This window comes from Scyliorhinus torazame, chromosome 3, assembly GCF_047496885.1.
Source record: "Scyliorhinus torazame isolate Kashiwa2021f chromosome 3, sScyTor2.1, whole genome shotgun sequence".
Taxonomy (NCBI): domain Eukaryota; kingdom Metazoa; phylum Chordata; class Chondrichthyes; order Carcharhiniformes; family Scyliorhinidae; genus Scyliorhinus; species Scyliorhinus torazame.
The window spans coordinates 206624417-206640467 of record NC_092709.1 but is presented as its reverse complement, the minus strand read 5'-3'; the positions used below and the strand labels follow the sequence as shown (position 1 = coordinate 206640467).

The 16051-nt window shown below is 51.4% G+C and overlaps 1 protein-coding gene across 2 annotated transcripts in view; it reads left to right on the top strand.

Annotated features, from left to right (window-relative positions):
* The window catches only part of LOC140408913 (uncharacterized), a 299625-nt gene that overhangs the window by 49769 nt on the left and 233805 nt on the right, over nt 1-16051 (top strand). For both annotated transcript variants that reach the window (XM_072496790.1, XM_072496791.1), the window contains 2 exons: nt 6081-6164; nt 7330-7394. In XM_072496790.1, the coding sequence (XP_072352891.1) occupies nt 6081-6164; nt 7330-7394 (149 nt within the window). The remainder of the gene's footprint in view (nt 1-6080; nt 6165-7329; nt 7395-16051) is intronic.

The window sequence follows — 16051 nt, the reverse complement described above, 5'->3', positions numbered from 1 at the left end:
GGGATGTCCTAAGCCGGAGCTTATGGAGGGGAGGAAGGCTGATGTCTTGGCCTTCGCCTCTCCGATTACACGGCGGCGAATTTTGGTGGAGTGGCGATCGGCATTGCCACCGGGGATAGCGGCTTGGTTTGGTGACCTGTACGACTTCCTGTGATTAGAGAAGATAAAGTATGAGTTAAAGGGCTCTTCAAGGGGGTTTGAGGAAAGGTGGGGGATGTTTGTGACCGTGTTTGAGGGGCTGTTCGTCGCGGGGGGAGGGAGGTGAAAAAGGAGAAAATTCTGTACAGATCGTATTGTTGGGAAGTATGTTTCCCGGGGTGTTTATTCGCTGTAACCTGTTCTGATACATGTTTGTAATGAAATACATTTTTTAAAAAAATGTCCTGTTCCCTCGAGGATCCAGGAGAGTCAGCCATAGGGCAGCAAGTGCTGCCTGGGATGAGGTGGTGGTAGCTGTGAGCTCGGGAATGTGACCAAGACGACTGATCAGCAGTGCTGGAAAAAGGTCAATGAACACTGGGTAGCACGAGTAGACCGCCCCCCCCCACTCCCCCAAGGGAGCATCCATGTCCCAACTCCCCATGCGCCACCATCCCTTCCTCTACCCCCTCCCCCTTAAACCCCCCAACCCATCCCTCATACCCCTCTCCCACCACTGTGAACCACGTGTGTGGCTAACGATAACCTCTGTCTGCTCAGGAAAAGATCTCCCATAATCGTCGGGAGGGGGCCCAGGCTGGTGGAAGGGCTGGTGAAGAATCCTCACGCCCTTCGAGCAGTGGGCCCTGGAGGTGACTGGTGTGGTCGAGGACAGATTGGTCATCCACGCAGAGGCTGGCGGATGCCACAGAGGTGAGGAATCACTGGACTCCAACCGGAGGACCTGTCAAATGTGAGTAGTGATTGACTTACAGACAGACCCATCTCTCCCACCGACCACATGTCCATTCTCCTGCAGGTCCTCCAGTCGACGGTGCTGGCCCAACCCAGGCAGCACCCTCTCCTGACTCCGGACTCATGAAGAGCTCCGAGGATGCAACCGTAGTTGCGGCACAGCTGTCATCCCCATTCTCCACCAGCGCGGATACACACACCTCAGTGGGGCACGTTAGTGGACAGGTCTCTGGGGCATAATTGGGTGAGCACCCCACTGCTAATGATGCACATCAAGTGGAGGCAGGAACCCCCAGGCGAGACAGCAGTCGGAGGTCTGCTGGATCCCTGGATCAAGCTGGGTCCCAGCCTGATGCTGAGTCTCTGGTACTGGGTTACCCGGAGTTGATGGAGACTATAGGGACCAACCGAGACATTCAGAGGGAGATGTCAGCGTCACTCCAGCAGATCCATACCCGCTTGGAAGAGTCTAAGAGGTCAGGGGCGCAGGGAATGGCGCTGGCAATGAGTGGCACCAAAGCCAACACTTCTAGGTGGCAACCTCAGTGTAGAGCCTGGTGCACGACGTTGGCACCATGAATGAAGATGTCCGAGGTGTCTCTCAGTCAGTGATGGCCATGGCTGAGGGTCTTGGCCAGATGTCCGACTCACTAGGGGGTGTACCAGGTTGACCTTGATGAGGTTCTGCGGGACATGTCCCGCTCTCAGATGGGAATGGCCGAGGTGCTGCGGAGTTTGTCCCTGTCACAGGTGGACATTGCCGAGGCGCTGCAGAGCATGTCCCAATCACGGAGGAGCATCGCCGAGGGCGCCGACACGATGGTGCAGACATTGGGGAACCGTCAGGGTTGGCAGAGCCAGACAATGCAGGGGCAGCCAGGGCTCGAACCAGCTGCCCCTCCATCTCATGGTGGCCCCCACGGTCCTATGGGCACCGATCGGGAGGAGAGGTTGCCGGGTGCCAAGCCTGACCCGTCCCATGGACTGGGGATGTTGAGCACCAGCTCTCCCGAGTTCCACCCCTCAGATGAGGCCATGTCTCGCAGTCAGCACATGGGACAGGGCAGCACGGCTGTGCTTGTGCCGCTGACAAGTGAGCCGGGGCCTCAGAGCTCCCAGAGGACGCCCACCAGGGGCATCGAGGGCCATGGGACGACGTAAGCAGCTGGCTGCTTCCACCTCAGGTGTGCATCCTGGGGAACCACCAAGACATAGTGGTAGAGCTAGGAGGGCAAAGCACGTTGAGGATCACTAAAGGCCCTGGGGGAGGGTGGAGGGAATGGGCGGTGGGTAGATATGGGGGGGGGGAAGGGGGTTGGGGTGTGTGTGGGGGGGGCAGCACCATCGGGAGTAGGGTTCGTACAACACATTAAACACCTTTTCGCAAAACCATTATGATGCCTCTACCACTTCCTTCCTCAATGCGGGCTGACTCCCGGATCCTTTGTCCATGTCTCCAGGCATCTCCACCACCCCCCCCCTCCCCGTGGTGCTCACCCATCCTCTGGCCGTGGACATGAGCCCGGAGCTCTGTCCCCTTCCCCTGGGTGTTTGGGTGTTGTGTGTGTGGTATTGTATGGAAATGGAGCTTAAGTGGTGATAATTGGTTTCTCGCCATGCCACGGCGAGATCCCGATTTCGCCTAAGGGAGCGGGCAGGTTGCATCGCAAACTGTATGGCGCCTGACATGGATCTCGTTTTTGACCTCTCCCACTATTCACCGGCTCGTTACTCTTGAGCGAGAGCGCAACGAGGCCGGAGAATCGCACCCTTTATTTGGAATGGATTTGACCTGTGTAAACTGACTAATCAATTGCACTATCTGGCTGCTAGGCTCTACCATATGGGAGTGCTTTCTGAAGATATTTTCGCACAACTGGCCTTCAGTAATTGGAATTTGGATGTCCAAAATAAGGATAAAACAAATTGTAAAAGTCAAAAAATTACATATTTCCCAATAAATTGATTACATTAATTTACATTTATTTTGCGTCATTTAATGTTTAGCTGAAGACTTCAATCTGTCGAGTGGCTAAACTTTATTTTTGTTCTAAGCTTTTAAAAAAAATTTAGAAGCCCAGTTATTTTTGTCTAATTAGGGGGCAATTTAGCATAGCCAATTCACCTACCCTGCACATCTTTTTGGCTTGTGGGGGTGAAACCCACGCAGACATGGGGAGAATGGGCAAACTCCACACGGATAGGCATTGAACCCGGGCCCTTGGCGGAGTGAGGCAGCAGTGTTAACCACTGTTGCCCTATTTTTGTGCTAAGCTAACTAAGCATGTCAAAATTGCTAAGATGCACTAAAATTGCCAGAATATTGTTCCTTAACCTCTTACACTCAGGGGTTTTGCTTCAAATAATTTTGTAAAACCATGAGCTTTATTGAGCTAAAATGTACAATGAGCATACAATTACAGTGGAAAACTTGAAATAGGCAGTTTCCATTCTAAATGTGAAATAAGAATTTATATAAGGGGGCACAATGCCTCAGTGATTACTGCCTCACAGCGCCAGGGGCCCGGGTTTGATTCCGACTTTGGGTGACCGTGTGGAGTTTGCACGTTCTCCACGTGACTGCGTGGGTTTCTTCTGGGTGCTCCGGTTCCTCCTACAGTCCAAAGGTGTGTGGGTTAGGTGGATTGGCCATGATAAATTGCCCCTTAGTGCCCAAAGATGTGCAGGTTAGGTTATGGGGATATGGCAGGGAGGACAAGGGAGTCACCTGGGTTGAATGCTGTTTCGGAGGGTCGGTGCAGACACGATGGGTTGAATGACCTCCTTTTGCACTGTAGGGATTCTATAAAATTAAGGATACATTAAAAAAAGACAAATTGAATTTAAAATTGGCTGTGAATTATTTTGCAATTTTTAATTCAATTATTCTCTGACCTCTAATCCCACTTCAGGTGAAGTCTGAATTTTGTAGGAATTGAGGGGGTGGCACAGTGGTTAGCACTGCTGCCTCACAGCTCCAAGGGCACAGGTTCAATTCCGGCCTCGGGTGACATTCTGTGTGGAGTTTGCACTTTCTCCCTGTGTCTTCGTGGGTGTCCGCTAGATGCTCTGGTTTCTTCCCACAGTCCAAAGATGCGCAGGTTAAGTGGATTGCCCTTCAGTGCTCAAAAGGTTAGGTGGGGTTACTGGGTTATGGGGATAGGCTGGAGGCGTGGGCTTAAGTAGGGTGCTCTTTCCAATAGCTAGTGCAGACCTGATGGGCTGAATGGCCTCCTTCTGCACTGTGGGGATTCCATGATTCTATGGGATTCTAAGAATTTAATACACGCGGCAGTGCTGGAGAGCTAGTGACAACCCTGCCACAGCTGTTCTATACCACTGACCTGATTTAGTGCCATGAAGGCACTTCCCTGGTCAGAGTCAGAATCTTTGTTATCCACAGGAGGAACAAATTTCCTGCTCCTAAGAATTGATAGCAAATCACAAGCAGTGTTGGCGGTGCTCTCCAACACTTGCAGCACCACTGGGAGCTGTGACCACTATTGGTACTGCAGTAGGCGCAGGCAGAGGATTGATTATGCAGCCCCAGACGTAAGGTTAATGGGGTGGGTTGGTCAGAGCCACCTTGTCCCCAGCAAGGTGGGGGAGGGGGCAGGTATTTAGAGCAGGTGGGGCACTTTACATGTGGGCTGCCCATGCCTCTGGAACATGTCCCCATTTGGCATTTGCTCCCCAAATATGGGAACTCCGCCCTGCCTCAACAGGCTGCAGGACACCTGCCAAAATTTACCCGGTTAAATGTCATTAGCAGTGTGATGAGGCCCTTAAGTCGCCCTTAAGTGGAAAGTGTTGCTAACGTTTGCCTTAGTTTAATTGCTCTGTTCTATCACCTTTGCTCTTGAGTCGCCAGGTATCTTTCTGATACCGCCACGTGGTTCAAGTCCGAGTAATGATCAATAATCCAACACACCGCTTAGTAAGATTTAAATCAACGCACATTTATTACATACAGTAATCAATGCTTATGCATAAATTCTACTTCTAAGCTACTTCCTTCAACTAACAGGCCAATACTTAACTTTGGAAATGGCCCACCAGGTCAGGGAAACGAATGGCCTTTCGTTTGGGTTCTGAACCTGTGGGATTCGAAGCTGGTACAGATCGATAGCTAGGAGCACCTATCTCGTAGCGAGCGTTGAAGTAAGACTTACGATTTGAGCGGCTGTTGTAGAAGGCGAGCAGAAGGGTGGCAGAAGGGTGGTGGAAGGGGCCGATTTGAACTTGGACTCTATTCTTATAGTCCCCAGGGGCTTCCCGCCTTTCGGGGCGAACCCTGTACCTGGTTCCAAGTGATTGGACTTGGTTCGATATTCTCCAATGCTGGAGCGATTCCTTGATCGATGGGCGGTCCTGAGGTGGTCGTTCACCTCCCTTTGTGTAGGCTTCTGTTGGCGCCGAAGAGTCTGGGTTGGCTTTGTGTGTCTAAATTGTTGCACATTGTTCCCGGGGATTGCTCATTAGTATTCAGATGGCTGGTGTTTTGTTGTGCTGATGGCTACAGGTATCAATCTTGTTTGGCCTTCCCAGAGGTGAATACACAGTTTACCTGTAGCTGCTTGTTTTAGTCCTGTTGGCTGATTTTCCCATCAGCCTTTTCCATTCGCCATTTTAAATCGGGGTTAGCCATTCTAAATCCGGAGTTAGCCATTTTAACTGGCTACAAAAGGCTTCCCATCCTGGATTTAATCGGCGTGATTTGGGAAGGCAATAGGGTGTCCACCCTGCTCCTCCCCCCTGGATTAAACAGGCCCCTCTGCCTCCCAACCTGTCTCCAGGGGAGAATAAAATTCTGCCCTATGTCTTGAATTCCCACATGGGCTGCCATGGAAGAATCAACTGCAGGTCGAATATCTCAACACCGCATATAGGTCTCGGCCTACTTACACTACAGTGGCCTAGGGCTAGGTTAGCTGTCGTCCAAAGTAAATAAAACTACTAGAAAAGTAAAATGTATCACTAAATAATAAAACTTGGGTGTGGATGGCCATGTACGTGTCCCGAGCGAAACATTCAGAAAATGTGCTATTTTTAAATGTGTTCAGTTTTCGGATTTCCAGATAAAGCGTACTAAACCTGTAATGTCTTTTGTTAAGAACAAGAACAAATTAAAACTTATCAACATAATAGCTGAAAGTTTAGGCCTTTTCTCAATTTTTATTTTTCAGGATGCTGCACTTTTAACCAACACAAAACGGCCTGCTACCATTTTGTGCAAGACCAATGCAGAACTTTTGCTGATAAACAAAGAGGTGTGTGCTAGAATTGGTAACAATGCTATAGTTACCAGAGACTAGCAATGATGCAAAAACATTACATCATTGTCAGAATTCCTCTGCTCACAGTCTTATTGAACTATTGAAGTGTTCTGAACTAAAAAATATGCTCCCTACCTGGTGCTGATCATAAAGATATCTGATGTTCTAGTAGTTAATTAGACAGAAGGTATGCTCCTGTTTCCTGGAGACCTCTAACAACAAACGTAAATAATTACTGACTAAAAGTAACACATCCATCAGTCTTCAAAGAAATCTGTGTGTTATCCACAGCGTCTATTTATCTAAGGTATAATGGCTGTGGAACTTTTCTGTGCCAACTACAAATTATTTCTCAATTAAACGTGCACCAATTATCTATAAATATTAATCCTTCAGTGCGAATGCCAGGAAGAACAATAAATAGCTGATGTCAGAGGGTGCAGGATTACAAGAAAATATTTTCCCATTCTAAATGGATGTGTGGACACACAATGGATCCAATTTCTTTGAGCTCCATCTGCTTCATGGCCATAAATTTGGTGGAAATTCTGTCAACGTGCTGAACCAGGATTTAGGATACTCTTTTGACAAAGTTGAGGTGGCAGGAGAGGATAAGGCCCATGGAAATGCTTTCTTAATATATGATTCAATAACTTGTACTTCAGATTGGCAAAATTATTAGAAATGTGACAAACTTGGTGCTCACTGCAAGATATCATGTAGCTCACTAGTTCAGTGTCATAAAAACCATCCTGTAACACATAACCACCTTACTCTGGATTTCAAATTCGAAAGAAGGTGCGGCAGATATTAGTTTCCAATCTGATGAAGTGATGTTTGGATTTGGTTGCACGATCATTGTTACTAATGGTGTGCTATAGTACAATTCCCATTTCAAATTTGTGAGATTATCTAAATGCAGATTAATTGAATCTTTTATCAAATCACATTAACACACCAAGGTGTAGAATAGCAAATGACAGTTGAAAGCCAATAATCAAAGAAAAGTATACAACAACTAAACAGACCGTATTAAGAACTCTAAACGACCGCGGCTCGTTCACGAGTATGTATGAGATTAATGGTACAAACAAAAGTTAAATGATATTTTTAATTCTTTAAATACTCTTTTTAATCATCATTTATTTTAAATTCTCAGGATTTTGAATCTGTACTGGCTGGGTTTCTCCAGCAACGCTATCACGCAGTCACCGATTTACTGAGGTACTGTAAAATTTTAATTCAATAAAATGTTGTACAATTGGGCCAGATATGCCAAATCTTGAGGTGAATGATATTAATTTGACTTTTTGGGAACGATTTAACTAAATGGGAACTAAGTTCCATAGCGAGCGGTTTAGCCGTGTGTTTCCCAGCGCTTGCAGTGATGAGAAACACAATGCTATTGAATGGCATTCGGGTTGGAGAGGGACTTCAGCGGGGAACATGCGGCTTAGGCCACACACAGCCTCATTTTCTGCACTGAGGAGCTCCGCTCACCAGAAGTCCTCAGTGTAGAAAATGGCATCCCAATCAATGGAGCCCCCAATGTGACCCACGACTCCCCCCAAGCTCCAACTCACTATGATGGGCTCCCGGCACCCTCCCAGCACATACGCAGGGCACCCCAGCCGGATTGCCATCTTAGCAGTGTCAACCTGGTACCTGGAAGTGCCCCTGCCAGCTGTCAGTGTCACCTGGGAACCATGGCAGTGTCAGGCTGGCACCCATGTGGCACTGTCAGGATGCCAAGCTGGTAGTGCCAGGGTGCCCAGGTGGCACCACCCCGCCCAGAGGGCATGCACCTGGGTGTCTCTAATCCCCTGGGAGACCTCCATGAGTGCCGTCCTGTCTGCTCTCCATCTATGGAGACCTGTACAGAACGATGCTTGCCCGAGGCCTCTGACGCAAAGGAGATAGATTCCAATGCCTCAGGTGCCTGGGAAAGTACAGATTACAGTGAGACTAGCTGTCTCGCTCTAATATGCAGATTTGCCAAGAAGTGATCCTGCCCACAATGGGCGGGATTTACATGGCAACATCTCGCGAGATCGCGTTGGATCTCGTGAGGCATTGCGAGCCGGGTAGATCCTGGGTTTCCTGGCTTCTATCGCCCACGTTGCACCGTGGCGCGCTGCTTTTCGAGCCATTATCTCTTCACTGACATTGTACTGATGCCATAAACTGCTGGAATGTCAATAGGAAAATGGTGCAGTGATTTAACATTGGTTTGGGACCTCATACATATTGTTCCCAATGGCTCATCTCCTTAATCAATGAACGACAGGAGAGAGAAAATAAATAGAGTGCATGATGGAGAAGGAAATAGGGTGAAGCCAAATTATAAACGAAAAACTAAATAAACCCTTGGCTGGGATTCTCCGACCTCGCGCCGTGTCGGAGAATCCCCGGGGACACGCGGGAATCGCGCCCCGATGCTGGCTTACCGATTCTCCGGCGCCAATTCTCGGGCGTCCATGGGATCACCACCGCGCCGGTCGGGGGCCGTTGAAAGCGCCCCCCCCCCCCCCCCCCCCCGGCGATTCTCCGGGTCCCGATGGGCCGAGAGGCCGCCGCGTTTGGCCGGGTCCCGCCGGTGTGGGTTACTCAGGTCCCACACGGCGGGACCTGGAAGGTGTGTCTGTGCGGGCCGTCCTGGAGGGGGGGCAGGGGGATCCGATCCCGTGGGGGCCTCCATGGTGGCCTGGCCCACGATCGGGGCCGACCGATCGGCGGGCGGGCTGGTTCCGTGGGGCCCTATGTTCCTCCGCGTCGGGCCCCTGTAAGGTTCCGCCATATTGCCCAGGAGCTGGCGTGGAGACGGGAACCCCGCGCATGCGCGGAATCACGCCAGCCGTAGCGCGAACGTGCGCCGGCCTTACCGCGCTGGCTGGAGCTGCGGGGACCACTCCGGCGCCGACCTAGCCCTTTAGAGAGTGGAATATTCCTGATTATCAGGAACCATTGATGCCGGAGTGGTTGGCACCGCTTTTCACGTCGGCGTCAGAACTTGGCCGCGCGATTGGAGAATCCCAGCCCCCGTGTATATGTGGGTTTCTTCTGGGTGCTCCGGTTTCCTCCCACAGTCTAGGAATGTGCAGGTTAGATGGATTGGCCATGCTAAATTTGTCCCTTGGTGTCAAATGTGTGGAGTTTAAGTGAGGCTGCAGGGTTGTGGGGATGGGGTGGGGGAATGGGCTGGGTGGGAAGCTCTTTTGGAGGGTCCCTGCAGACTTGATGGGCCGAATGGTTTCCTTCTACACTGAAGGGATTCTGTGATTCTAAGAAAGAGGTTAGATTAAGATTTTTCAAAAACAAGACAAAGGAAAAATTAGAAAATTAAAAATAAAACAAGCAGAGGTGTAACCCAGTTGGGTTTTGGAATTGTATTGGTTCTTGAAAAGTGAATGATCAAACAGGTCTGCAATGTACATACTTTCTTGACTCGTGAATCATCAAACCAACCAAATCCATGAGTCTCAGGAGCAATGGAACAGTGTTTAGCTTCCACTGTTGTACTGCTTTCATAGGGACATAGTGATTAAAGACAGTGTCCAGTGGTGGAGAGCTTGAGGTACCAGAGGTGCAAACTCACCTTTTTTCCCCTGCTACATTCACTACTCAGTACTGTATTTCAATATGTTCGTTCCTTAAATAAATCTAATTTGTGTGTCTAAATGTCAGAAGAGCTTTGTGTTCTGAAATTACTGCTAACTGGAACGTGGATGGCAAGACTGGGGCTGGTTATAGCACAGTGGGCTAAAGAGCTGGCTTGTAATGCAGAACAAGACCAGCAGCGCGGTTCAATCCCATACCAGCCTCCCCGAACAGGCGCCGGAATGTGGCGACTAGGGGCTTTTCACAGTAACTTCATTGATGCCTACTTGTGACAATAAGCGATCATATTATATATTTTTATGATACAAAGGTACTGCCAAGACAGATAAATGGTTCAAAAAACTTCTAGAGACAATTCACTAACCGCTTGAAAGAAACTTTACTGTTAGCCAGTTGTCCTGTGGATCATAAATCATCGGCAGAAATTTCCGTTCCTGAGACCATGTGTTGATGCCGGGTCAGGTACTCGTACACTTCTACGCCAGCAAAACTGGCGCCACACCTGGACCGATTCAGTGACCGTGGAGGGGCTAGCACCGGCGCCACGTGGAACACAATCGATTCCAATGAGAAACGGTGCGAGATTCCCTGGTTTCACAATTGACACTCAGGAGGCTGACAAGCTGCAGCCGCATATACACACTTCACTCCCCACACACACCATCCCAGGCAACAAGATGGCAGCGAGGAGATCGGCGCCCCGTTTTATGGATGCCGAGCTGGAGACCCTCCTGGATGCCGTGGAGGAGAGGCAGGCCACCTTGGAATCCGGCCCGGGAAGAAGACTGCCAGCCTGCGCCGTTCGTCGTGCCCTGCGCAGGAAATAGAAGCTGTCAGCGCCAGGACCAACATCATCCGGACCAGCCAGCAATGCAGGAAGAAACTGCACAACCTTCTCAGGGCGGCCAGGGTGGGTAGGCAGCCCCCCCCACCCCGGCCATAACCGCCGGGAGCAAGGGAAGACTGGAGGGGGACCGGCGGACCTGCGAACCCCCCCACCCGCTGTCTAATCATGTATCCTCTCTTGTGTCCTGCAGGGCATGTTGTTGATGGGACGGGTTCAGCCAGAGCCCCGGACGACAAGCAGCGTCGAGGATAATACCGACACGGATGGGAGCCATCAGCCCGAGACCCAGGCCACCCCAGAGCTCGAGTCCGATGATGATATTGACTTCCCGTCACAGCTGTCTCCAACACCCTCTGCCAAGCCAGAGACACTCACCTTGGTTGGGCACTTTAGTGAAGAGACTCTTGGGAAACTATCTGGTGTGCACTACACAAATGCATCAGGCGGAGGTAGGAACTCCCGAGGAGGCGGACAATCGGAGGGCAGGCCGCCCCAGGGACTAGCTACCGTCAAGATGGGTTTCGGGCTTCTGGAACAGACAGTCCCATTGATTATGGTCATGCCCTCACGCTATGTCTAAGTAGATCCCCAGATGGTACATCAGGAGTGGGGACGACGTGCTGCGATTCCCGCCTTGTGACCTGGGTCACCTTTGGTGGCCGTCTTCTGGGGCGACCAGGCCTGGATGGGCCGGCTGCTGCTCAGGTGTCCCAGGTGCATTGTGCCACCTTGTACTGCCTGCTGCCCACCAGATGCACCAGGGACAGGAGTGGGGAGTCCGAGGTGCTGGGGTGTACCAGCATCTCCCCCGCGGGAGTCACCGGTAAGGGCCCCGTCATCTCCTCCTCCCTCAGGACAGAAGTTCAGCCAATGCTCACCGCCCCGGTGCCGCCCCCCCCCCCCCCCCCCCCCCAACCCCAACCATCACCACCTCAGCCACCCCAGGGATTCAATGGGACCATATGATGGAATGGCCAGCTTGTATGCAGGGATTACCCAGTTGAATGGTGGGAAGTGCTACTGTGGGCAGGAGTCGGACATTGTCAAATGATGAGGAGCACCAAAGTTCACTGCAGAGCGAGTTGTCACCATCCTCCATTCCATGGATCAGACCTGCTGTTACTGCTAACTGCGTAGTGCGGCAAGTATGTATCACTGAGGGGGTTGCAGGCGGGCGGTGTGGGGTGGGATGCGGTGCCCGTGCCCCTGGTCAGTCTGCCCCCTAGTCTGTGAACCTGGAGGCGATCAGAGAGTCCTGTGCATCTTGGTCCTGGCGCACACATTGTGCAGCCTCTTGCGCCTGCCTGGGCCCCATGTTCTGCCCATCCTTGCCCTCCCCACATCCTCCTTGTCGGACGAGGACTGCTGTTCATCTTCCTCCTCCAACACGACCCCTCTACCGTGCGATTTGTGGAGGATGCAGCAGGCCACCATGATGCGGGAGACCCTCCCAGCGTCATACCGAAGGGCTCCTCCAGAGCGGTCCAGGCACCTGAACCACATCTTCAGGAGGCCGAAGCACCCCTGGTTGCTGCCTGGGCGTCGTTGTAACAGATCTCCGCATCGATATGTGGCCTCCAGTTAAGCATCATCAGCCACGACCGCAGTGGATAACCCCTGTCACCCAGGAGCCAACCCCGAGAGAGGGATATGCCTCGAAGAGCCTGTGAATCGTCGAGTGTGCCAGGATGAAGGTGAGGTGCACATTGCTTGGGTATCGGATGCAAACGTGCATGATGTGCATCTGATGGTCACACATCAACTGCACGTTCATCGATGGAAACAATTTTGGTTTGTGTAGAGCGGCCTGTCATCAGCAGGTGCTCGTAGGGTGACATACATCCCATCATTTATCCCCTGGCCCCAGGGCATCTCGGCGATGGCAGCGAACCACTCTTCCCGGCCATCCTGGTGGACTCGGACCACATTGAAATGGATGCATGGGGTGGCACGATGGCGCAGTGGTTAGCACTGCTGCCTACGGCGCTAAGGACCCAGGTTCGGTCCCGGTCGCGGGTCACTATCTGTGTGGAGTTTGCACATTCTCCCTGTGTTTGTGTGGGTCTCACCCCCACAACCCAAAGATGTGCAGGTTAGGTGGATTGGCTACGCTAAATTGCCCCTTAATTGGAAATAAAATAATTGGGTACTTTAAATTTATTTTAAAAAATAGATGAGTTGTGCCGACTGGGCAGAGAGGGCCTCCATGACGGCGTGGATGCACCTGTGCACCGAGATCTGTGAGATCCCAGACAGGTCCCCACTCGTCACCTGGAAGGACCCCATGGCATAGAAGTTCAGGGCGACCATCACCTTGACGGCGACTGGGAGCGGGTGTCTTCCACATTCCTCCGGGGTGCCTGGTGCAGCATGATCTGGCGCACATGTCGCAAGGTCCCCCTGCTCAGTCAGAATCTTCGACAGCATGCCCAGTCCGGCTGGTCCTCAAATGACAGGCGCTGCCGGAACACAAGGCCTCACGCGGCGCCTCCTCCTCAGCCTGTTGGGTGGCTGGCTCTCCATCCACAGCGGCTGCCTCCTGTTCCTCTGGGGCACACTCTGCTGTTGCATGCACTGCTGCTGCAGCTTCCTACTTCTCACGCAGCTCCAGCTTGTATAGCCGCAGGGCATCCCCCAGGGCTGCAGCGACTAGCAGGAGGGCCAACATTTGCTGGTTGCATTCCAATATCCATTGTCAGCAGGGGTGAAAAGGCTGACATGTTAGCATGGTGCACACCCCCGTGTCCAACCAGGTGAAACCGGCTACATGGTGCCCCCGGGTTAGCTGCCCGATTTCCAAGATCCTCTTACTTCCTCTGATCCTCACAGCAACCATTGCGCTAGCTTCCCATTTTTAAATCGGTGTGCCGAAGGGCGCCTACGTGACCGCTTGCTGGGGAACCGATTAGATCAGGGGAGGCCTTTCAATGGGGGTCCTTCCTGTTAATGGGATGGAGCTTGTCCTTAATTGGTGATTGTTGGTTTCTCACCACATTGTGGCGGAATCCGGATCTCGCTAACGGGAACAGACCAATTAGATCGGAACCGATCGGCGCTCAGCATATCTACCAATTTCGGCCTCTCCCGTGATCTAACCGGCTTGCGAGGATTCATGCCCGGCTTGACATGACCCGTTCTAACAGGGCTTGTGGAAATATTCAAGCCAATCGGGCAGAGTCAACATGGTTTTGTGAAAGGGTAGTCATGTTTAACCAATTTATCGGAGTTCTTTGAACGAGGCACATGTGCTATGGATAAAAGAGAACTGGTGGATGCAATGTGTTATATTTCAAGAAGGCATTGAAAAGATGCCTCATCAAGCGTTAAAAGCAAATTACTGCGGATGCTGGAATCTGAAACGAAAGAAAAAATGCTGGAAAATCTCAGCAAGTCTGGCAGTATCTGTAGGGAGAGAAAAGAGCTAACGTTTCGAGTCTGATGACTCTTTGTCAAAGCTGACAAAAGAGTCACCTTTGACAAAGAGTCATCAGACTCGAAACGTTAGCTCTTTTCTCTCCCTACAGATGCTGCCAAACTTGCTGAGATTTTCCAGCACTTTCTCTCTCGCCCCATCAAGAGTTATTGCTTAAAATAAAAGCAGATATGTGTAGGTTATAACATATTGGCATGAATTGAAGATTGGCTAACTAATAGGGAACAGAGAGTTGGCATAAATGGGTCCTTTTCTAGTTATCAGGATGTGACGAGTGATATGTCACAGGGAGAGGACTGGGGCCTCAGCTTATTACAATTTATAAGTGATTTGGATGGAGAGATTGAAAGTATGGTTGCTAAAATTTCCCAGTCAGCCGCACGGTGGAAGTGTTTAGCATGCTGCCTCACAGCATCAGGGACCCAGGTTTGATTCTGACCTTGGGTGACTGCGTGGATTTCCTCTGGGTGCTCTGGTGGCCATGCTAAATATCCCTTAGTTCCCAAAGATGTGCAGGTTGGGTGGGGTTACAGGGATGGGGTGGGAGAGTAGGGTTAGGTAGGTGCTCTTTCAAAGGGTCGGTGCAGATTCAATGGGCTGAATGGCCTCCTCCTGCTTTGTAGGGATTCTATGGATAAGTGCATAAGTCAGGTGACAGATATGCTATTTATGAGGGCCCATCAGTACATCAACTTTGACCAGACAAGACGAACCAGGGCTTCCCTACATAGCTGGCCTGCCCCAAATGCAGGGTATCATAGACTTACATACCTGGCTCTGCATTCCCTATGGCGGCATGGGGCACCATTTATCAACCACAAGGGATTCCACTCCCTCAGTATACAGACCACGTCATGCGCATAATACAGGTGTGTGCCCATTTCCCGAGGAGTGTCCATGACAGCTACATTCTCGGACGTTCAAAGATCCCAGCCATATTCGAGGGACAGCAAAGGCTGGAGGGGTGGCTCCTTGGGAATAAAGGTTACCCACTCAGGAGGCGGCTGATGACGCCAATGTAGAGGCCACAAACAAAAGTTGAGACCCGATAAACTGGGGCTCATGAATGTACACATGCGTTGGTCGAGCAGACATAGGCCTGCTAAAGATATGGTTCTGGTGCCTGGACAGGTTAGTGGTAGGCCTCAGTACAGTCCCCAAAAGGTCTCCAGTATCATTGTGGCCTGCTGCACTCTGCACAGCCTGGCACTGCAAAGGGGCGAGGAGCTGGATGAGGTGGAGGAGCACCACATCTCCTCGGATGAGAAGTAAGCCAAGGAGAGAGGCGAGAGGCAATCCCAGGAAGGGGCGGAGAAAGGACCTCGAGCAATGGCCAGAGCCCGAATGGGGTGCAGGGATAGGCGCGCCCTGATTGCCTCTAGCTTTGGGGATGACCGCGACTAGGATGGCAGATTTGTCCCCCCATTGGGTGTGAGGCCATTTCACATGTCTCCCTGCCAGCGGTGGCCATCGTGTTGATCATTCCTTTCATGAGCAGGACGCAGATGCGATATGATCGAGTGATACAGGAGAGTGATGATGTCTTCCAGTGAGGACAAAGCAATGCTCCTTTTACCTTCTGTGACTGTCCCACGCCTGCCTGACAGAGACTGAGCGCGACCTGCCACTGAACAGGATGATCTGGAGGCGATGAGACGCTGGATGACACATCTTAGCTGCTACTGCCTCCTCCAAGGTCAGGGGTCCTGTATGTGTCTCCACCTACTGTGAAGGTGGACAGACTCTCATGAACTTTGAACCGATGGCTTCCTCATGATGAAAGAAAGGTTTACAAATGAGAGGCCTGAGTGTAGGTGGGGAGGGGCGAGGGGCAGGGTGGTGGGTAGGTAGCAGTGGTGGGAGGGAAGGGCCAGGATCAGCTCGGCATTACTGCATCTTCACAGTGGGAGGGGGGAGAACCATTGAGCTGCCATCTTCTCAGGGCACTGTATGAGGGTTGGAACAGCATGCCGCAATGACATG